General features: G+C 43.9%; 1 protein-coding gene across 1 annotated transcript in view; it reads left to right on the forward strand.

Moving 5' to 3' along the window:
* Positions 1 to 14,492, forward strand: part of SLC25A43 (solute carrier family 25 member 43) — a 48,891-nt gene extending 34,399 nt beyond the window's left edge. Inside the window, exons 4-5 of the mRNA XM_025373624.1 lie at positions 12,028 to 12,162; positions 12,869 to 14,492. Coding sequence (XP_025229409.1) covers positions 12,028 to 12,162; positions 12,869 to 13,069 — 336 coding nt within the window. The 3' untranslated portion in view covers positions 13,070 to 14,492. The remainder of the gene's footprint in view (positions 1 to 12,027; positions 12,163 to 12,868) is intronic.
* The last annotated feature ends 9,821 nt before the right edge of the window (positions 14,493 to 24,313 follow it).

Here is a 24,313-nt window from a genome sequence, read left to right on the forward strand (position 1 = left end):
GTGCCACTGCACTCCAGCCTCAGTGACAGAGTGAGACTCCGTCAAAAAAAAAAAAAAAAGTTTTAAAAAGAGGTAAAGTTGCGGCCGGGTGCAGTGGCTCATGCCTGTAATCCCAGCACTTTGGGAGGCCGAGGCAGGTGGATCACGAGGTCAGGATTTCGAGACCAGCCTGGCCAAGACGGTGAATGCCCATCTCTACTAAAAATACAAAAAAAATTAGCCGGGTGTCTGTAATCCCAGCTACTCGGGAGGCTGAGGCAGAGAATTGCTTGAACCTGGGAGGCAGAGGTTGCAATGAGCTGAGATCGTGCCATTGCACTCCAGCCTGGGCAACACAGTGAGACCCCCGTCTCAAAAAATAAAAAATAAATAGAGAGAGAGGTAAAGTTGAAGAAGAGGAAGAAAACAAGCAGTACACAATTGTGGAATCAGGAAAAATTTCAGGATGAGGTAGCATCAGACTTGGGCATGGGTGACTAGGGTGAGTTGATGTTGCAGTTTAAATCTGAAGGGAGTCTGCTGGCAGAATCTCCTCTTCCTTGAGGGGCTTCAGTCTTTTTTCTTTTAAGGCCCTCACTGATTGGATGAGGGCCACTCACATTATGGACAGGAATTTGTTTTACTTAAAGTCTACTGATTTAAATGTCAGACTCATCTTAAAAATGCCTTTACAGCAACATCTAGACTAGTGTTTTCCCAAATAGCTGGGTACTGTGGCCTAACCAAGTTGACATATGAAATTAATCATCACAGGGTGGCAGTGGGAAATGATACTAGGAAAACCGGTAGGGGCCAAATTGTAAAGGGTTTTGAATTCTGTTAAAATTGTCTTTAGTAAACTTCTTTGGAGAATTTGTCTTCTCAAAATGTTTTCTTTAGAAAATTGGGAATTGTTGAAGGCTTCTGAGCAAAGCAATGGTGGCATCTGATGAGTTTGGAAGGGTACTTGCCTGCAATGTGGAGGATGAGTTGGAGAGGGCAGACACTGAAGATCAAACAATGGGTAAGGAAACTGACCCTCAAGAGAGACGATGTGAGGTACTGGGAGTAGACTTGAAAAGTATCCAACGCACAGATTATAATGCAGGTAGCAGCAAGAGATCAGACTGAGCAGTAGGCAGAGGCCAGGTCATGGAGCACCTGGTAAGCCAGATTAAACAGCCTGGAGTTTATCCTGACGATAATGGGGGACCCACTGAAGAGTTGAAGTCAAGGGAGTAAACTGATTAAATCACTCTGACTGCTAGATGGGGGATAAGGGCAGGTAGACCAGCTAGTAACAGTTGTAGTAGTATGGGCAAAAGATGATGGTGGCTCGGACTAGGGTGAGAGTGGAACGGAAGAAAAGTAAACAAATTTAGAGTCACTGGAACTTGGCTAGTGATGGATTAGATCAGAGAAAGGTGAGAGACAGAGAAAACTTAAAGGTAACTCAGGTTTTGGGCCTGAGCAAGTAGGTTGATGACAGTGCCATTTGCTGACATGAGGAAAACTAGAGGACAGTCAAGATTGGAGTGGAGCAAAATCAGGAGTTCTGATTAGGACATAAAAAGTTTCAGATGTTCAGTAGACTTCTGAGTGGCAATGTCAAGTAGGTAGTTGACAACATGATCCTGTCGCTCAGAGGAGAAATACAGATAGAAATTTGGAAATCATCAAGCAGAGGAGAACAGAAAGAAGGCCAGCGCAGTTGAAGGGTTTTGTGACCCTTGGGTAACAAAAGAGTGACCCAAGATAAAGTTGAAAAGGTGGAAGGGTCGGGCATGGTGGTGCACGCCTGTGGTCCCAGCTACTAGGAAGGCTGAGGCAAGAGGATCACTTGAGCCCAAGAGTTCTGGACTGTAGAGCACTAAGCTAATGAGATGTCCACATTAAGTTCAGCATCACTATGGTGACCTCTTGGGAGTGGGGGACCACGAGGTTGCCAAAGAAGGGGTGAACCAGCCCAGGTTGGAAACAGCAGATCAAAACTCCTGTGCTGATCAGTAGGTGGGATTGCACCTGTGAATAGCCTGTGTTGCCCACTCCAGCCTGGGCAACATAGTGACACCACATCTCTGCTAAAAAAATTTTTTTTTTTTTTGAGACAGAGTCTGCTGCGACGTCCAGGCTGGAGTGCAATGGTGCGATCTTAGCTCACTACAACCTCTGCTTCCTGGGTTCAAGCCATTCTCGTGCCTCAGCCTCCCAAGTAGCTGGGACTACAGGCATGCACCACCACACCTGGCTAATTTTTGTGTTTTTAGTAGAGATGGTGTTTCACTATATTGGCCAGGCTGGTCTCAAACTCCCAACCTCAAGTGATCCGCCCACCTTGGCTTCTCAAAGTGCTGGGATTACAGGTGTGAGCCACCACACCCAACCTAAAAAATATTTAAAAAGAAAAAAAAAGGTGGGCAGAGCAGATCATATAGGACCTTGTAGCCTACAAGCATGCTGGAACCACTTCCTACTGGCTCAGGAAAACTGACTGTTAAATTTCAGGAAATTTGGGAGCTGGTTGACTTCACATTTGGCAGCCTGAAATCAGCCACAGTAGGGGTACTGACGCTGTTGAAATTGGTAAATGCTACAATTCAGCCCTTTTTCTTTATTTTCCCCCAGAGAACCAGTTGTTAAACTTTACTACCATATTAGTACTATGGCTTGTAGGCTCCAGTAAGAAATTTAGATTTTTTTCTAAGAGTGATGTAAAGTCATTAAAACGTTTTAAGCAGGTGAGTAAAAGGATCTGATTTTTAAAAATCACTGTACGTGGCCAGGCGCAGTGCCTCACGCCTGTAATCCCAGCACTTTGGGAGGCCGAGGCAGGTGGATCACATGAAGTCAGGAGTTCAAGACCAGCTGGGCAACATGGTAAAACCCCGTCTCTACTAAAATACAAAAAAATTAGCCGGGCGTGGTGGTGCACACCTGTAATCCCAGCAACTCGGGAGGCTGAGGCAGGAGAATCGCTTGAACCCGGGAGACAGAGGTTGCAATGAGCTGAGATTGCGCCACTGCACTCCAGCCTGGGTGACACAGCAAGACTCCATCTCAAAAAAAAAAAAAAAAAAAATTAATTAATCACTGTACAAGAATGGACTCTCAGCGGGAGAAGGCAAGATTGCTAGGAAAACTGCTGCAACAATCCACATACACACTGGTGCCTTGGCAGTGCAGGTAGAGTTCAGTCAAGAAATTTGGAAGATTGTTAAGGTCCTAAGACTGGATATAGATGGGCCTTGATTTATCACAAGTTGATTATAATTGACCTGTTATGTAATTCGTGTTACTTAGTGTCTTTTTGTTTTAGCTGTGGGGAGCACTAGATTACAGAATGATTCCCTTGACTCATGACTCGGGGCTTTTTACAGTTCTTACCAGAAACTGGCAGATGATAAATCAATCATCTTATTTGGTAGCAAAATAAGGAGGTTACTTTCCTGCATGAACATAATTTCCTCTTTTCAATATTTCAGTCTTACATTAGCAGGAGGAACTTGAAGGCTTGTGATTAGGCAGATTCTTTGTAAGGGAAAAGGAGGCTTAGTATCCCTTTGGTAACAGTTCTTTACTGAGAGGGTAGTAAAGAAAGGAGGTTGAGTCTGAACAATGCTAAAGGAAACACTTTAAAGTAAGACATCCAGCCATTTTGAAGACCCCTAGCCATTTTGCCTACTGTAAAATAGAACCATCTACAGTGTCTTGTGAAGAGAGAAATGAAATGAATTTTGATATTTGTCTTCTACAAAGATTCTACATTACACTGTGTAAGTCTTGATCCACCATTTTTATAACTCATGCATAAAATTATGTGAAAAGGCTTTAAAAATTCCAGCCCACTCTTATACTGAGCATTTTATGTACTTATTCAGCAAACCATTCATTGAGCACCGGTCATGTGTCAGCTGCTGGTTAAGGCACTAGAGATGTGGAAATTAAAAAGACCCAGTCCTCACAGAGTTCACAGAACACTAGGAAAAACAGACATATAAATTGGACATGATTACAGTACAATTGTGAAAGAGAACTCTTTGAAAGAGTTGTCTGTATTTATGTACCATCTCCACTCTTTCTCTTCCCATTCTCTCTTTTTTTTTTTTTTTTTTTTTTTTTGAGACAGAGTCTCACTCTGTCACCCAGGCTGGAATGCAGTGGCACAATCTCAGCTTACTGCAACCTCTGCCTCCCGGGTTCAAGCAATTCTCCTGCCTCAGCCTCCCAAGTAGCTGGGATTACGACCAGGCTGGGAGATTCAGCTTGTCCATTTCATATTCTGTTTCTCACAATCATCTGTGTTTGCTTGTCACTGCACCTTAAAGAGAAGGCATAACTCAAGTTTCACCCCTCACCTTGATAGAGAATTCTTTTTTTTTTTTTTTTTTTTCCAGACAGGGTCTTGCTCTGTTGCCCAGGCTGGAGTGCTGTGGTACAATCTTGGCTCACTGCAGCCTCAACCTCCTGGGCTCAGTCTATCCTCCTACCTCAGGAGCTACTCCCTCCTGAGTAGCTGGGACTACAGGTATGTGCCACCATGCCCGGCTAATTTTTTTTTCTTTTGTAGAGATGAGGTTTCATCATGTTGCCCAAGCTGGTCTTGAACTCTTGAGATCAAGCGATCTGCCAGCCTCAGCCTCCCAAAGTGCTGGAATTATAGGCATGAGCCACCGCGCCCAGGCATTCTATATTTTTAAAGCATAGAATATTGATCCTTTGAGCTGGATTAATGAGGAAAGATATAACAATCATTAAAATAAAATAAAGAATTGTGAAATCGCATTGATTTGCATGCCACCAACCTAAAATTCTAATAACCCAGGGCTTAGTAAGCAAATTAGTCATATAAATAGCATAATTATAGGGATATTTAAACTGTTAACCTAAAGAAGCTGCTTTTAAAGCCTGCTGAAGTACCTATTTATTACTAATAATGGCTAACATTATTGACACTTATAATGTTGCTGGCACTCTTCATTGTCTTATTTAATTTTTACAGCAACTCTAAGAGCTAGGTATTATCACTCCCATTTTTGAAATAAGGAAATTGAAGCTCAGAGAAGTTAAGGAACTCACTGGGTGCGGTGGCTCACGCCTGTAATCCCAGCACCTTGGGAGGCCGAGTGGGTGGATCACTTGAGGTCAGGAGTTCGAGACCAGCTTGGCCAACATGGCAAAACCCTGTCTCTACTAAAAATACAAAAATTAGCCAGGTGTGGTGGTGCGTGCCTGTAATCCCAGCTACTCAGGAGGCTGAGGCAGGAGAATCGCTTGAACTCAGGAGGCAGAGGTTGCAGTGAGCCAAGATCATGCCACTGCACTCCAGTCTGAGTGACAGTAAGACCCTGTCTCCAAAAAAAAAAAAAGAAAAGAAAAGAAAAGTTAAGGAACTTGCTTAAGATCAAATAGCTAGTGAGTAGAGAGACAAGGGTTCCAATCCAGGTGTGTGTGATGCTGAAACCCACATGCAGAACGTTCGTGCTCTACCTAGGCTTCCACAGATCACTCAACCATGCATGAAAGTAAGGCCTGAAAAGTGTCTCTACTAGGTTGCCCTTCATTAATCTAGTTCCAGTCATATATAATAAAATGGAGTGTCTTTCCAAAATTTCATAATTTAGATTTCACTCATTTAGGCCGACTCCCCATCTATACATACCCACTAGTTGGAATTGGCCTTTTACTATATGCTGTATTGAATGTCCGTATAGTTGGGGATCATGAGAGAAGCTGAAGTCTAACTTGGACAAGATGATGACTGGCATTGCCAGGGTTGTGCAGCAACAGTAGTGGGGTGGGGTGTCCTGCAAGGGCATGAGTTAGGTGACTGTCAGGTGTGGCATAAGTTGTAGTACAAAGCCTTGGAGCCTAGAGGCCAAGGTCACAGAGTCACCAGGAGGCAGGATCCTGGAGTGCAGATTGCAGTGGCCCAGTAGGCAGAGCATCTGACCTCTAGGCCTGCCTCTGCTACGCACCAGCTGGGGGCTTTGGTTAAGTTGCTCTGCTTCTCCAGGTTGTAGGTTTTCGTTTGTGAAACGAATAATTGGAAGGGAAGATCTTAGGGTCCCTTTCAGATTTGGATCTCTGGTTTAGGGCTCTGCGTTATCAGAGCCTAAAGTAATCAAGGCCTTGGAGATCTAGTAATCAGAAGGAGAGCAAGAAAAAGCCAGCTTTCATGGTCAGGGGCAACAAAGAGGTGGCTCATGCCCGTAATCCCAGCACTTTGGGAGGCCGAGGCAGGAGGATCACCTGAGGTCAGGAGTTTGAGGCCAGCCTGGCCAACATGGCGAAACCCCACCTCTACTAAAAGTACAAAAATTAGCTGGGTGTGGTGGCATGCACCTGCAGTCCCAACTACTCGAGAGGCCGAGGCAGGAGAATTGCTTGAATCTGGGAGGCAGAGGTTGCAGTGAGCTGAGATCACATCACTACTCTCTAGCCTGAGTGACAGAGTGGGACTCCATCTCAAAAAAAAAAAAGAAGTCCAGAAAGCCTGGTTTGAATCAGTAAAATCGAGTTTTCACACTGCTTCTCTGATTGTAATTCATTCTTCTACAGATTTTTAAGGAGGGTGAAAGAGAGAAAAGCTAAGTAAAATGTGGTCCTAGCCATCACAGGTCTCATAGTGTCCTGAGGGAAAGAGACAGGAAACAACTAACAATGAAATGTGTTCATTACCTGCTGTATGACCTTGGTCAAATCACTTAACCTGTCCCTGAGCCTCAGTTTCCTCAACTGCAACAGACACATAAGCAGTCAATAAATGTCAGCAGCTATGTATCAGTAGTGGCAATAGTAATATGGACTACATGTGTGATATTCTGTACTATTTCATTACATCTTAGTAAAATAGAACCATCTGTCTTGTGAAGAGAGAAATGAAATGAATTTTGATATTTGTTTTCTGCAAATATCAACTGCTGGTTAAGGCACTAGAGACATGGAAATTAAAAAGACCCAGACCTCATAGAGTTCACAGAACACTATGACAAACAGACATGTAAATTGGACATGATTACAGTACAATTGTGAAAGAGGCCTCTTTGAAAGAGTTGTCTATATTCACCGTCTCCAATCTTTCTCTTCCCATTCTTTTTTTTTTTTTTTTTTTTTTTTTTTTTTGAGACAGAGTCTCATTCGGTTGCCTAGGCTGGAGTGCAGTGGCGTGATCTCGGCTCACTGCAACCTCCACCTCCCAGATTCAAGCAATTCTCATGACTCAGCCTCCTGAGTAGCTGGGATTACAGGTGCCCACCACCATGCCCCGCTAGTTTTTGTATTTTTAGCAGAGACAGGGTTTCGCCATATTGGCCAGGCTGGTCTCGAACTCCTGACCTCAGGTAATCCACTTGCCTTGGCCTCCCAAAGTGCTAGAATTACAGGCGTGAGCCACCGTGCCCAGCCCCATTCTCTCTTGAATCCATTCCAGTCAGACTTTTGCTCCCCCACCCAATAAAATTCTCTTTTATTTTTTGAGACAGGGACTCACTCTGTCGCCCAGGCTGGAGTACAGTGGCACAATCGTGGCTCACTGCACCCTCAACCTCACAGGCTCAAGCAACCCTCCCACCTCAGCCCCCCAAGTAACTGGGACTACAGGTGTGCACCACCACACCCAGCTAATTTTTATATTTTGTGCAGAGATAGGGGTCCCACTATGTTGCCCAGGCTGGTCTTGAACTCCTGGGTTCAAGCAATCCTCCCACCACGGCCTCCCAAAGTGCTGGGATTGCACATGTGGGCCACCGCACCCAGCCAGAACTTCTCTATTTATGATAACCAGTGACCTCCATGTGTTTAGATCCAATGGTCACTTCTCAGTCTTCATCTTACTGGGCCCTCAGCAGCTCACCACTCCCTCCTCCTTGACATACCACCTTCACTCGGCTTCCTGGACACCACACTTTCCTTTTTCCTTCTTCACTGAGTGCTCCTTCTCAGTCTTCTTTTCTGGGCCTACTATTCCCTTGACCTCTAAATGTGGAAGTATCCCCAGGCTCAAACCCTAACTGATCTCATCTGGTCTCCTTGCTTTAAATACCATCTGTGTACTGATGACTCCCTAATTATGTCTCCAGCCCTGACCTCTCCCCTGAACTCCAGACTCCCCAACTCCATTTGAATGGCCAACTCCCCGTCTCCATTTGAATGGCTAACAGGCATTGCACAGTTGAACTCTTGATGTTTTCACCCACCCTCAAAAAACAAACAAAAACAAAAAGCCAACCTGCTTCTCCCATAGCGTCCTCCATCTCAGTTCATGGCACTTCCATCTATCCCGTCACTCAGGCCAGAGTGTTCCCCCTGCTTTTATTTTATCCAGAGCACTCACCTCCTCTTAGTATTTGGCATAATTTGCTTATTTATTTTCTTTCTTTGTCTACTCTTCCCCTGCAATTAGAATTTCAGCTTTATAGGAACAGGGACTTTTGTCTGTTTGGTTCACTAATGTATCCTGAGTGTCTGGCATATAGTAAGTATCAAGAAATATGCAAATAAATAAATAGTCTTTAGAGGGGATAATGGGAGTATAAAAAAGAGCTAAGGAGTGCAGTCAGTATGATTGGGGTGAGTGATGCTTTTCATGCTGGAAAAGTTGTCATGAAGGGCCTTGCATGTCATTCTAAGGAGCTTAGATTTTATCCTATAGGCAGTAAAAAGTCAGCAAAGGAGTCAGTGGTCTGAACTGGAATCTTAGAAATGCGTTCTGGCTGTAGTATAAAGAATGAGGCCGGGCATGGTGGCTCACACCTGTAATCCCAGCACTTTGGGAGGCTGAGGCAGGTGGATCGCCTGAGGTCAGGAGTTCAAGACCAGCCTGCCCAACACAGGGAAACCCTGTCTCTACTAAAAATACAAAAATTAGGCAGGTGTGATGGCATGCACCTGTAATCCCAGCTACTCAGGAGGCTGAGGCAGGAGAATCGCTTGAACCCAGGAGGCAGAGGTTGCAGTGAGCTGAGATCATGTGACTGCACTCCAGCCTGAACAACAGAGTGAGACTCCGTCTCAAAAAAAAAAAAAAAAAGGAAGAAGAATGAATTGGAGGCTGGGTGTGGTGGCTTACACCTGTAATCCTAGCACTTTGGGAGGCCAAGGTGGGAGGATCATGTGAGCCCAGGAATTCGAGACCAGCCTGGGCAACATAGGGAAACCCTGTCTCTACAAAAAATACAAAAAGTAGCAGGGCATGGTGGCACATGCCAGTAGTCCCAGCTACCAGGGAGGCTAAGGTGGGAGGATCACCTGAGCCCAGGAGGTTGAGGCTGCAGTAAGCCGTGATTGCACCATTGCACTCCAACCTGGGAAACAGAGCGAGACTCTGTCTCAAAAAAAAAAAGAAAGGAAAGAAGAAAAGGAAAGAAAAGAAAAGAAAAAAGAAAAGAAAATAATTGAAAAGGACAAGAGTGGGTCCAAGAGGCCAGTAACAGACTGCTGCAGTAATGCCCACATGAGATTTTGGTAGCCTGAATTATGGGAGTGCCAGTGGGGATGGAGAGGAGGAGCTGCATTTGAGAAATGCTCTATTTAGAAGACAAGATTGATAGGACTTGATGGTTGCTTGGATAGGGCAGTAAGGGTGGGCAAAATGAAGGAATCTCAGGTTTCTGGTTTGAGGTAGCTTGTTAAACAGTTGGGCCATTCATCACTGAGATAAGAAATACAGAAGAAAGAATAAATCTGACACTGTCAAGGAGAAAGGCAACAATGGGTTCTAGGTGTGTCGAGTTTTGAGTACTTGTGTACTATCCAGGTAGAGCTGCCCAGTAGGCAGTTGGGTGCTTGGTTTTGGAGGTCAGTGGGAGGTCAGAGCCAAAGATAAAGATTTGGGAGCCATCTGCCTGTAGGAGGTGTTTAAAGCAAAAGCTATGGTAGAATTTCCTAGAAAAGGTATATAAATTGAGGAGGACCAAAAGAGTTGCTGGATATCAGTGCCAAATATTGCCCCCTAAAAAATCCAGTAATAGGCCAGGTGCGGTGGCTCAAGCCTGTAATCCCAGCACTTTGGGAGGCCGAGACGGGCGGATCACGAGGTCAGGAGATCGAGACCATCCTGGCTAACACGGTGAAACCCCGTCTCTACTAAAAAAAAACAAAAAACAAAAAACTAGCCGGGCAAGGTGGCAGGCGCCTGTAGTCCCAGCTACTTGGGAGGCTGAGGCAGGAGAATGGTGTAAACCCAGGAGGCGGAGCTTGCAGTGAGCTGAGATCCGGCCACTGCACTCCAGCCTGGGCGACAGAGCGAGACTCCGTCTCAAGAGAAAAAAAAAAAAAAAAAAAATCCAGTAATAATATAGCCAAAAAGAGCCACTGGATTTGGCAACCTGGAGGTCGACAATGGAATGCATTTCATTTATTCAAATGTTTATTAAATATCTTCTGTGTGTTAAGGATACTAAGGATACAGAAGTCAATAAAACAGACCAAAAATCCCTCCTTACATGTAGCTGAAATTCTAGTTGCAGGGAAGGAGCAGGTAAATAAAGGAAATAAGTAAATTATTCCAAGTATTAAAAGGCAGTGAATGCTCTGAAGGTTAGATAAGCTGCCTCGGGTCACAGGGCCAAGTAAGTGAAGAAACTAGGACTCGAAATGAACCTGCTCAACTCCAGAGTTGTGCTCTTCTTAGTGTTGTACCACACCTCCTCTCCCACATTGATAGTCTTGCTTTCATTGCCACAGAATGCCATACCGCCCCAACTAAATGTTTCAGAAACAAACCAAAGTACATGCATAGCTTAATCTAAACTCAACACCATTTCTGAAAGCCAGGTATGAGGGGACATCCCCTTCATAGTGGACAGGTAGTACCAGTTTTATATGTAGATGGTATATTGAAAAGTCATTTCATCTGATCGTAAAATTATTTTTCTAAGAGGATGGCTGGATGCAGTAGCTCATGCCTGTAATCCTAGCACTTTGGGAGGCCGAGGCAGGCGGATGACTTGAGGCCGGGAGTTTCAGACCAGCCTGGTCAACATCGTGAAACTCCATCTGTACTAAAAATATAAAAATTAGCCAGGTGTGGTGTTGTGCACCTGTAGTCCCAGATACTCGGGAGGCTGTGACAGGAGAATCACTTGAACCTGGGAGGTGGAGGCTGCCACAGGAGAATCACTTGAACCTGGGAGGTGGAGGCTGCAGTGAGCCGAGATCATGCCACTGCACATCAGCCTGGGCAACAGAGTGAGATTCTGTTTCAAAAAAATAATATTATTAAAGGATAAAACGTTCCTTTCAGAGATGGAGCATTTTGGTAATAATAGGGTTCGGTCAGGATGGCTCTGAAGGTGGTGATGATATCCAAGGGGTGGCCAAAATGGTATAAAGGTGAGGATCACTGAAGCCAAAGGCCAGAAACTGGTCATGGGCTAGGTCATCTTTATAGATGCCAAAGTTACCTAAGATGATGGCGAGGCTAGGAGGGGGTGAGCCACCAGGTGTCACGGTCTTTAATGAATGTGGGAGAGTGGCCAGATTAGTAGATAATAGCAGGCCAAGGAGTACGGTTCAGTGACATCAGCCCCAGCTAAGTGCTTCTGTCATGAGAGTGAAGGAGGAAGGGTTTGGGAACAGCAACAGAGAGCGAGAAGAATGCAACCATCGCTCTGCTCCCCACCCTGTCACATCTATGAGGTGGAGAAATGAACAGCCTCCACTTGGGAGCTCCACAGGGGAAGGACCAGTAAAGACAAGGAAACAGAAGAAGACTTTAAAAAGGCTAAGGGCATGGGATTATGTTTATCATGTCCAGAAGGCATAGGTTGGGAGGGAATGTAAGTATGAAATTGAATCTGTCCCTAATGTCTGCTTCCATCCAGGCAAAATAAACCACAAATATATGGACAGGGTATCATGATTGTATTGCATGTTAATATCCATTCTAAGCCCATAGAACAAGAAGAACCCCACAGCAGCCATTCTTTGCCATCATCTTGGCCAGGAGCCCAGCGTCCAGAGTGTAGACTTGAGACTCTGGCTCCTTCTGCTAGGACATTTATTTCCTAGTGTTTCAATCACCTCATCCCAGCTTCTGTTCCCTGCCAGGCTCAGAGCCCCTACCTCCCACACAGCGGAGGAGTAGATGTCCATTTCTCAGGAGCAGTGGACTGCTTCCGGCAGATAGTGAAGGCCCAGGGGATCCTGGGGCTCTGGAATGGATTGACAGCCAATTTACTGAAGGTGAGAAGAGCCACCAGTCTCCGCTGCTCCTCTGCCTCTTCCAATTCTACCCTCTTCTTTTGTCACCCCCAACCTCCACCACAGTTTGCTTGGAAAACCCCCTCTAGCACTAATGGGTAGCACAAGGCCCATGAATGCACACTGTCAGCCCTGTAGAGAAGGGAACCTGTGCAGTGGTGGAGTATCTTATACCCCATTCCAGAGGAGCTGAGCATTTAGTGCAGAGATACCTAATATGGAGGTTCATGGGCCCCTAAGGGGAACCTAACCCCTCATCCTAAAATTCTATGCAAAAATATATGTGTATATGCATATGTGCATCATATTCCCAAAGAACTCCATGACCAAAAAAAAAAAAAAAAAAAGTTAAGCACTCTGGACTAACCTTGCACTAGCTGGCATGTAAATGATTCCAGTCAAGGTCAGCATATAGTGACAGGCAGTATCAGATAGTCTGCGTGCATATGACCCAGATCCAGCGCCTCCCAGGCAGGTCATGCCCTTCAATCACTGTCATTCCTCTCCCAACCCACACCGAACCAGTTTTCCTTTTGCCATCTTCCCTGATTCCAAAAAGTTACCATTTGTGTTGCCACCACCATTATCTCACTTTACAAGATAATTTACTCTGATCCAAGTTGACTGCAGACACATTGATGTTTTCTTTTTAAGAATTTAACTTGATCTTCATTTTCGGTTTTAACAGATAGCTCCGTATTTTGGAATTATGTTTAGCACCTTTGAGTTCTGCAAGAGAATCTGTCTTTATCAAAATGGTTACATTCTGTCTCCACTGAGCTATAAATTGACCCCAGGAGTCGATCAGAGTTTGCAGCCACAGGAATTACGAGAATTAAAGAAGTTCTTCAAAACGAGAAAACTGAAGTCTAAAAAACCAACTCTATAAAATGGAATGGAACTAGAAGTGCACCGACTGACAGCGTGTTGCAATCACAGATAAATGTAGCCTCATAACTGTACACCTAAGGAGGGATGAGAAGCTACTGTTATCTGCTGCTCTGGGAAATGAGACGGTTTGGCCATGCACCACCTCAAATCTCCAAACTGATGTCCCTGTGAACACCTGCACCATGAGAAGGTTTCCCAACAAGAGTGTATCATGATAGCATTCCACGAGATTTTATAACCAGAGTCTAGCAGTGATAAAATGTACAATTTATGCTCTGAATAGAAACGTGACACCAAAGAAAGGGCATTGCCATGACATCTCAAAGCAACAGGTAATTGAAGTGGCTGAGTGGATACCACGTTGTGAGGTCAGCCACTGGGTCACTTGTAGTCAATGCAAAGCTTGCACAAACCAACGTCAGCCTAGTTTCACTCAGTTTGACCAGAGACTTCCCAATACAGTCTGTTGTTGTTTTGTTTTTAGAGATAGGGTCTTGCTCTGTCACCCAGGCTGGAGTACAATGACACAATCATAGCTCACTGCAGCCTCGAACTCCTGGGCTCAAGACATCCTCCTGCTTCAGCCTCCTGAGAGTTGGGACCATAGGTGCACACCACCACACCTAGCTAATTTTATTTTTCTGTGGGGGTGGGGGGTGGGCGAGGTCTTGCTATGTTGCCCAGACTGGTCTTGAACTCCTGGGCTCATGCAGTCCTCCTGCCTTGGCCTCCCAAAGCCCTAGGATTACAGGTGTGAGCCACTGCACCCTGCCCCAGTACAATCTTTCTTGAACTCAAATTTTTGCTGACTTCTGAGTACACACACCACAGTGTAAATTATGCCTTATCAGAAACTAAATGGAAATAGCAAACATTTAAAAGCGATCACCATTGTAGTAGAGTCATCCTTATTTTTTGAAATTTGAAGCATCCCAGGCTTATAAATCTTGTGTTTCACAAAGACAGTTTATACCATGACTGCTTAATTATCCCCCCGAAGAACTTCTGATTGAAGTCATGTACAGTTCAGTGGCCTAAATTCTCTGCCTTTTTAACTTGCTTTGCAAGCCTACCCTGAAAATAAATTATTTAGTCAAGTTATTCTCAAAGATGTCCCAGTTGCCTAGAAAGGATCAAATGGAACGTTTGACACACATACCCAAAAAAATGTAACTGACTATAAACACTTTAACCTAATCATCTGTATCAGACTTCCTAAAAATTAAATTTCAGGATTGTTCCACCTTAGAGATTCTATGTAAAGTTTAAATAACTATATTTTTCAAATAGCACCTATCTATGCACTTAAAAATGCATTAATATCCAACATTAAATTGTTAATTTATACACAGACATACACTCCTACACAGAGATTTTCAGTATGTTGCAAGTATTTTTTCTGATTAAATGTATTTTCCAAAGAAAAAACGATGTGTTGGTCATTTATTGCTAGTCTGAGTTATAAAACTATGGTCAAATACATACTGGCCAAATCTGTAAACTCTCAGAGCCTTATCCTATTTAAGTATACCAAAATAATTCACTTTTCCAACTGCTGCGGCATTCTGTTTTATGGAGAATGGCAGTTAACACACACACATGGAAATCTCATCTGTAGCTCAATCTGTTAGAGTTTGGAGGGTGGCAGATTCTTTACCCAGAGTGAACAGTTCATGTTTATTACTCTTTATTTTCCTTGAAACAGACAACTTTTCAAACAGTTATGAAAGCTGCAAAAATATTTTTTCCTTTTTTTTAACTAACTCTAAAATCCTAACCTCACATTATTTCATAATATCTTGTGTATTCTTCCACAAGTAATTTTTTTTTTTTTGAAAAAAAAATTGTCACCCAGGCTGGAGTCCAATGGCATGATCTCAGCTCACTGCAACCTCCTCCCGGGTTCGAGAAATTCTCCAGCTTCAGCCTCCCGAGTAGCTGGGATTACAGGCACCCGCCACCATGCCTAGCTAATTTTTGTATTTTTAGTAGAAACGGGGTTTCACCATGTTGGCCAGGCTGGTCGCGAACTCCTTACCTTAGGTGATCTGCCCACGTTGGCCTCCCAAAGTGCTGGGATTACAGGTGTGAGCCACGGCACCCCGCCCTTCCACAAGTATTATTAAATAGATAGCTAAGCTCTTGCAGTTGTCATGCACAGAAATGTTTTCTGAGCTGCAGTTTTGATTTTTTCTTCATTAAATTAAGTGGAGAAAATAATATTCCTGATTTTTCTAATATCAGAAGAACTCTAAAACTTTTGTTCTGTTTCTACAATAAACTACCAGCTAATTTCATTTTCTTGGGAGTACGAAAAGAGAGTTCTGCCTTTCTGCTGTGTGGCTGACAGTGAGCACCACACTGAACTAAGTACTTGAGAAGGATTATAAAGATGTGTGATGTAATATTGACTCAGGAGGAATTTATGGTCTTAAGGAACAAAACATACCTACATATATGAAATGACTGATTACAAAGCAAATACAAGCAAAGGCATGATAATGTAGTATCAACTGTTCAGAAGATTGCCAAGGAGCTCTATACAAACTTAGTGAATAAAAAACTAAAGGGATCATCACATGGGAGAGAGACTAGGGATCAACAGGGATTTGGGGAGGTTGTGAGTCTTTTTTTTTTTCTTTTTTTTTAAACAGAGTCTCATTCTGTCACCCAGCCTGGAGTGCAGAGATGCAATCTTGGCTTACTGCAACCTCCACCTCGCAGTTCAAGTGATTCTAATGCCTCAGCCTCCTGAGTGGCTGGGACTACAGGCGCCTGCCACCATGCCCGGCTAATGTTTGTATTTTCTTGGTAGAGACGGGGTTTCACCATGTTGGCCAGGCTGGTCTTGAACTCGCGACCTCAGGTGATCTACCTGCCTCAGCCTCCCAAAGTGCTGGGATTACAGGCATGGCCTACCGCACTCAACCATGAGTCTTGAGCTAAGTTTTGAAGGAAGTTAAGGGATATGTATTGGTCACGAGTAGGAAGACATTGCAGGTTAAAGGCAGGGCATATGCAGTGTCACAGAGATGGAAGCAAGCAAAAGTGGGTCAGAGCAAGAAGAGTAGCTTTGTGCATTTATTCAATAACTGTTAGATACTACAGACACAGTGGCACAAAAGGCAGATAAGGTCCTTGCCCTCAAGGAGCTTATATTCTAGTGAGAGTGGCAGTCAATAAGCAAGGAAACTAATCAATAATTTAGGTAATCATGGACTGTAATGTTACGAGGGTGCTTATATACAGGGTGCTTTATTAGAGAATTATGTGGAGGTAAGGGGAATATTTTATTTTTGGTTTTTGTTTTGTTTTGTTTGAGACAAGGTCTCGCTCTGTCACCTAGGCTGGAGTGCAGTGGCACGATTTCAGCTCACTGCAACCTCTGCCTCCCCGGCTGAAGCCACAGGGGAATATTTTAAATCACAGAGCCAGAGAAGGCTACTCTGACAGGTGACATTTGAGATGAGACCTGAAGGATGAGAATGAGCCAACTATGCAAAGAACTAGGGAGGGCTGGTCAAAGTGCAGTGGTGTTTACAAGTAATTGACCACAACCAGCTACAGATTTCTTTGTTCTTCCCACTCCCACTGCTTCACTTGACTTGCCCTACAAAAAAGAAAGAAAAAAAAAAAAAAGGGCTGGCGCGGTGACTCACGCCTGTAATCCCAGCACTTTGGGAGGCCAAGGCAGGTGGATCCCTTGAAGTCAGAAATTTGACACCAGCCTGGCCAACATGGTGTAACCCCATCTCTACTAAAAACACAAAACTTAGCCAGGCGTGGTAGCACACGCTTGTAATCCCAGCTACTCAGGAGGCTGAGGCAGGAGAATCCCTTGAACCCAGGAGGTGGAGGTTGCAGTGAGCCAAGATCGCACCACTGCACTCCAGCCTGGGTGACAGAGCGAGACTCTGTCTCAAAAAAAAAAAAAAAAAAAAGAAAGAAAGAAAAGAAAAGAAAAAAGAAAGAAAGAAAAGAAAAGAAAAAAGAAAGAAAGAAAAAAGAACGAGGGAGAAGAGCATTCCTGGCAGAGGGAAGAACAAGTGCAGAAGTGTGGCAGTGGGAAAGCCTTTGTGAACAGAAAGGAGGCAAGGGTAGCCAGAGTGTGGTGAGAGAGTGGGATGACATGAGATTGGAGAGAGAGCACCAGATCTTATGTGGCCACGTGGGCCAGAACAAGAAGTCAAATTTTATTCTAAATGCTGTGGGGAGGCATTGAAGGTTTTTAAGCAGAAAAGCGACATAATCTAATTGATTTTTTAAAAGATTACTCAGTTGCTGTGTGGAGCATGGATTGGAGTGGAGCATGGATTGGAGGGAAGCAAGGCTGTAAGTGAGAGAGACCAGTTAAGAAGCAATTTCGGAAGTCCAAGCAAGAAAGGATGGCGTGGACTAGAATGGTGGCAATAAAGATGGAGAGGAATGAATGAGTTCAAGATGTCTTTTGGAGGTGGACTCAGCATGATTTGCTGAAGGATTGAATGTAGGGAGTTAAAGAAAGGAATCAAGGGTGGCACCTAGGTTTTTGGGTTTTGTTTGTTTTCATGAGACAGGATATCACTCTGCTCCCCCAGGATGGAGTGCAGTGGTGCAGTGGCACAATCTCGGCTCACTGCAACCTCCGCCTCCCAGGTTCAAGCAATCCTCCCACCTCAGCCTCCTGAGTAGCTGGGATTATAGGCATGCACCACCATGCCTGGCTAATTTTTGTATTTTTTGTAGACATGGGATTTCACCATGTTGCCCAGGCTGGTCTCGAACTTCTGAGCTCAAGTGATCAAGGCCTGCCTCGGCCTCCCAAAGTGCTGGGATTACAGATGTGAGCCACTGAGCCTGGCTGGTTTTTGCCCTTTGACTTAAGAACAGGTAGATGATCTTGCCATTTGCTGATGTGAGGAAGACTGAGGAGGGACAGAGTTTTGGTGGGGAGGAATTAAAAGTTCTGTTTTGGACATGTTAAACTCAAAATGCCCATGAGACATGCAAGTAGAGAAGTCAAGTAGACAGTGGGCTGGACCACATGCTGTCTGTGTAATTGTCCAAACCAGTCATGGTAAGCAGAATAATGGCCCCTACCAAAGATGTCCACACCTTAACCCCCAGAACTTGTGAATATGTTACCTTTCATGACAAAAGAGACTTTGCAGATGTGATTACTGTTACAGACATTGCGATGGAGGGATTCTCCTGGATTCGTTGGGTGGGCCCCATCTAATCACAATCCTTAAAATCACAAGTGGGGCCAGGCACGGTGGCTCACGGCTGTAATCCCAGCACTTTGGGCGGCTAAGGCAGGCGAATCATTTGAGGTCAGGGGTTTGAGACCAGCCTGGCCAACATGGTGAAACCCCGCCTCTACTAAAAATACAAAAATTAGCCAGATGTGGTGGCACACACCTGTAATCCCAGCTACTCAGGAGGCTGAGGCAGGAGCATCACTTGAACCTAGGAGGTGGAGGTTGCAGTGAGCCAAGATCACACCACTGCAATCCAGCCTGGGCAACAGAGCGAGACTTTGTCTCAAAAAAAAAAAAAAAAAAATCACAAGTGGAAGAGGAAGACAGAAGAATGGGTCAGGCAGATGCAAGGATGGAAGAAGAGGCAGGAGAAATGAGGCCTGAGAAGAACTGGACTCGCCATTGCTGGCTTTGAAGACAAAGGTTTCGGGGTACCAAGAAATGGGTATGGCCTCTAGAAGCTGAGCATGACCCTCAGCTGACAGCCAGCAAGGAAATAAAGGACTTCAACCCTACAGTCACAATGAACTGAACTCAGCCAAGAACCTGAATGCGCAAACTAACAGATTCGCCTCTGGAGCCTCCAGAGAGGCACGCAGGCCTGTCGACACTTCAATTTTGGCCCAGTGAGACCCACATCAGACTTGTGACTACAGAACTACAAGCTAATAAATTTGTGTTGTTCAAGCCAATGTATTTGTGGTAATTTGTTATAGCAGCCATAGGAAACTAGTATATCAGAACATTATTGATAATTATTTCAGGATAATAGGGACAAGTCTAGAGTGTGGGGAAGAGTGATGACTGGAGATAGGAATTTGGGTGTCATCAGCAAATAGATGGCAAGGGACTGAGTAAGAGCAGCAAAGGAGTGGATGGGAAGAAACTTCTGGGGGAGTGGGAAGCAACAAAAACTGACACTGAGGATGGTGGCTAAAGAAAGGCCTCAAGATGTGACTTGAGGCCAGGCACAGTGGCTCACGCCTATAATCCCCGCACTTTGGGAGGCCGAGGTGGGTGAATCTCTTGAGGTCAGGAGTTTGAGACCAGCCTGGCCAACATGGTGAAACCCCATCTCTACAAAAATACAAAAATTACCTTACCTGGGTGTGGTGGCGGGCACATGTAATCCCAGATACTCGGGAGGCTGAGGCAGGAGAATTGCTTCAGCCCGGGAGGCGGAGGTTGCCGTGAGTTGAGCTCACGCCACTGCACTCCAGCCTGGGCAACAGAGCAAGACTCTATCTCAAAAAAAAAAAAAAAAAAAAGATGCAACTTGAACCGGGCATGCTGACTTGAAGCCCTAATACATTCTATTGTGATGCAGGTGCCCCTAATCTAATCACAAAGACAATGAGGAGGAAAAAAACAAGTATAACAACAATAGAAGACTGGAGAAGGGATAGACACGGGGAAAGTCGTGTACTAGCAGAAAGCAAAAATAAATTATTCAGTCATTTGCATCTCTCCCTTTTGTTGTCACTGCTAGCCAAATATGAAAGTAATATCCAAACTAATTGATATAATATTCAGGTCCATTTGACAGCTGTTACTTAGGAACTGTCTAAAATATTCCAATGGGGGCCAGGCACAGTGGCTCAGGCCTGTAATCTCAGCACTTTGGGAGGCCAAGGTGGGAGGACTGCTTGAGCCCAAGGAGTTCAAGACAAGCTTGGGCAACACAGGGAGACCCTGTCTCTACAAAAAAATTTAAAAATTATCCAGGGGTGGTGGCAGGCACCTGTGGTACCAGCTAATCAAGAGGCTGAGGTGGGAGGGTCACTTGAGCCCAGGAGGTCAAGGTTGCAGTGACAGTGAGCCATGATCACGCCACTGCACTCCAGCCTGGGCAACAGAGTGAAACCCTATCTCAAAAATAAACATAAATAAATAAATTAAATATTACAATAGGATGATGGAAACGAGGGGGGTGTGTTTGACATACAGCAAAGCACATACAGCTAGAGTAGTCATCAGAAGATAAATATCACATATTAGATCCTGAAACAAATATTTTTGCTCACATTTCTAAAAGGAAACTTGAAATAAAATTTTGTGTGCTCATTATGTTTACTTTGGAATTAGAAGAAATTATACATCTTTATCAAAGATGAATCTGTGCTCCATTTTCAATAAGCTCACCTGGGGATCCTGATTGTTATGCCAAGGTGCCTGATTTTATATATATATCAAATTACATTTAATTATATAGATGCCATATGTAATTTTCCCCATAAAGTTATTTAGTCTTATTCAGACTAAAGTTGGAGATCCATAAAGCAAAATGTATATGTGCAGGGGGTGTTTTGTGTAAATTTAGGGGTATGCGTACAATTTTGTTATATGAATATAATGCTTAGTGGAGAGGTCTCGTCTTCGTGTAACCATCACCTGAATAATGTACATTTTACCCTGCACAGGTTTAGAAGGTAGTCACAGCTTATAAAATTTATTAAAATATATAAATATTTCTAAGTTAAATTTTTCTGAGTTAAATTATTTCTATGCAATTGGGCCACGTGCAGTGGCTCACGCCTGTAATCCCAGCACTTTGGGAGGCCGAGGCTGGTGGATCACTTGAGGTCAGGAGTTCAAGACCAGCACGGCCAAGATGGTGAAACCCCATCTCTACTAAAAATACAAAAATTAGCCAGGTGTGGTGGTGCACGCCTATAATCCCAGCTACTTGGGAGGCTGAGGCAGGAGAATTGCTTGAACCCGGGAAGCAGAGGTTGCAGTGAGCCAAGATCACGCCACTGCACTCCAGCTTGGGCAACAGAGCAAGACTGTCTAAAAAAAATTATTTATATACAATTGCATTTAAATGGTAACTAACCACCCCCATTGGGCAATATAGGGAGACCCTGTCTCTACAAAAAATTTAAAAATTAGCCAGGGGTGGTGGCAGGCGCCTGTGGTCCCAGCTAATTGAGAGGCTGAGGTGGGAGGGTCACTTGAGCCCAGGAGGTCAAGGTTGCAGTGACTGATGTGGAGGAACTGGAACTCTCGTACCCTGCTGTTGAGAATGTAAAATGGTACAATCACTCTGGAAAAAACTTGGGCAGGTCCTCAAATCGTTCAACATAGAGTTACCACGTGACCCAGCCATTCCACTTCTAGGTGACAACTCCAGAAATAAAACCATATGTCCACACAGAAACTTGTATAGGAAAGTTTATAGCAGTGTCATTCATAATAGGCAAAAAGTGGAAATTAGCCAATGTCCATCAAATGATGAATAAACAAAACGTGGGCCAGGCATAGTGGCTCATGCCTGTAATCCCAGCACTTTGGGAGGCCAAGGCAGGTGGATCACCTGAGGTCCAGGAGTTCAAGACCAGCCTGACCAACATTGTGAAAACCTGTCTCTACTAAAAATACAAAAATTAGCCAGGCGTGGTGGCGCATGCCTGTAATCCCAGCTACTTGGGCAGCTGAGGCAGGAGAATCACTTGAGCTCAGGAGGCGGAGTTTGCAGTGAGCCAAGATCATGCCATTGCACTCCAGCCTGGGCAACAAGAGTGAAACTCCATCTCAAAAAAAAAAAAAAAAAAAAAAAAAAGTGGCATATCTGCACAATGGAATACTACTTAGCAACAGAAAGTAAATAACTATTGATACACACAACATGAATGAATCTCAAAAAGTAACATGCAAAGTGAGAGAAGCTAGACCCCAGAAAGAAGAGTACATAATATATGATCTCATTTATACAAAATTCTAGGAAATGCAAAATTCTAGGAAACTAATCTATAGTGACAGAAAGCATATCAAAGGTTGCTTGGGGATGGAGAGATTACAAAGGGGCACAATAAAATTTTATGTGGTAATGGATATGTTCGTGATCTTGTGGTGACGGCTTAACACGTGTATACATGTGAAAAAACTTGGCAAATTGTGCTCTATAAATATGTACAGTCTTATTGTCTGACGATTACATCTCAATAAGACTGTTGTTTTAAGCAGTCACCCATGGGCTGGAATCCACCGACTGTTGCTTTGTTTTGTTTTGTTTGAGACAGAGTCTCACTCTGTCACCCATGCTGTAGTGCAGCGGTGCAATCATGGCCCATTGCAACCTCCACCTCCCTGGCTCAGGTGACCCTCCTGCCTCAGACTCCCGAGTAGCTGCGACTATAGGCATGTGCCACCACGCCCAGTTAACTGTTTAATTTTTTCATAGAGATGGGGTTTCACCGTGTTGCCCTGGCTGGTCTCAAACTCCTGGGCTCAAGCGATCCTCTCGCTTTAGCCTCCCAAAGTGCTGGGATTACAGGTGTGAGCCACTATGCCCAGCTGTATTTTTCTTAAAATTAATAAAATCTAACACATATTAAGTGATGTTCTATGCATATATTATCTCATTTGCATGTGCCTACAGTCCTCTGAGGTATAGGTACTACTATCATTCTCATTTTACACCTGAAGAAATTGCAGTTTGGAGAGGTAAAGCAATTTACCCAAGACCTGACAGCTAGCAAGTGGCAGAGCCAGAATTTAAACTTAAGCAACCTGGTTTCAGGGCCCACCCTCTTAACCACTGGGCTAAATTACCCTTCTCTTCTTATTTGCCCCAGATTCCCAGACCCAGATGCTCAAATCCACTCAAACTTATAGACACAAAAGGATAGAGCCATAGAATCTTAGAATTGGAAAGGGTGTAGAACTCTTTTCCAGACCAACCCAGCGATCTCCTCCATAGCATCCCTAACAAGTGGCTATTCTGCCTCAACCTTTAGCCTTCCCAGTAACAAAAAGTTCACCCCATCATACGGCAACCCATTCTACCTTTAAGTAGCTCACATTTTACAAAGTAATGTCTTTTTGAGCTGAAGTCTACCTTCATGAAACTTCTACCAGTGGGTGTTAATTCCACATAGAATGTTTAATTTATGAAGACAGTTATGATGTCCTTCTTTCACCCAAATCTCTTTCCCAGTTAAATATCTCTCATTCATTCAGCCATTTCTCATAATACATGACTTATAGACACTTCACTTTCCTGATTGCCTTGTTTGAATATGCTCCAGTTTGTTAATGTCCTCTTAAATGTAGCATCCAGAATTAAATGTAAAACTCCATGGGCTGGCCAACAGAAACCCAAGTGGAACGGAAAGTCCCTCTGATCTGGTCACTACCATTCTCTTAGTGCAACTCAAGACTCATTGGTATTTTTTGGCATTGCCAACCCACAGTGAACTAGGACCTACTTCTCTTCTTCACACATGCTACCATTAAGCTCTATCTCCTCATCCTTAAATGTCTTGCATTAAATAGGGCATTAAAACTCTTTATTGCGGTGCTTCCCATTTTATAAGCCTGGGTTTATTCTGGACTTTAGCCCTTATGACTCAATTCCTAGAGGTTTGTGACATTCTTTGGGCTTTGTCCTTGGAAGCATAGTCCTCCTTCTGTCATATATACATGTACTTTTAAGATCTGAGCTCATCAGAGAATAATCTATAAGGACACTGTAGTTTATTAGAAATCTCTTCCTTTTTAATTTATCATTGGAACTTTTCCAAATTCTACAGTTCTGAATTTTCAACTGGATCCCTCTCCCTCTTGAGCTATCTTTCTTCTTTGGTGTTAGGCCAGGAGATCATACTTATCTTTTCTCTGATCCTTTTGAAGTCTACCTTACACATACACATACATACACCACACGCGCACACGCACACACATACACACACACACACGTTAATTAACCTATGTGACCATGCCCAGCAATTTTTTTTTTTTTTTTTAGTTTTTTTTGCTTAACAGATATCCAGATGACAGGATCACTTTCCCCAAGATTCTTGTCACTTTCACTTCGCTAACCAAATCTTCCTTATTTATTATCAGGATTAAGCCCAGCTTAGCAATTTACCTCATTGCTTCTTTCATTGCTTCTTCATTCTTTTGAGAACTGTAATGACACTGTATCAGCAAGAGAGCCAAGAATCTGTCAGATGTTTTCTTAACTTTAAGATGGTCTTAAAAATAAGAAAAAAGAATGT

This window comes from Theropithecus gelada, chromosome X (assembly GCF_003255815.1).
Source record: "Theropithecus gelada isolate Dixy chromosome X, Tgel_1.0, whole genome shotgun sequence".
NCBI classification, from domain to species: Eukaryota; Metazoa; Chordata; class Mammalia; order Primates; family Cercopithecidae; genus Theropithecus; species Theropithecus gelada.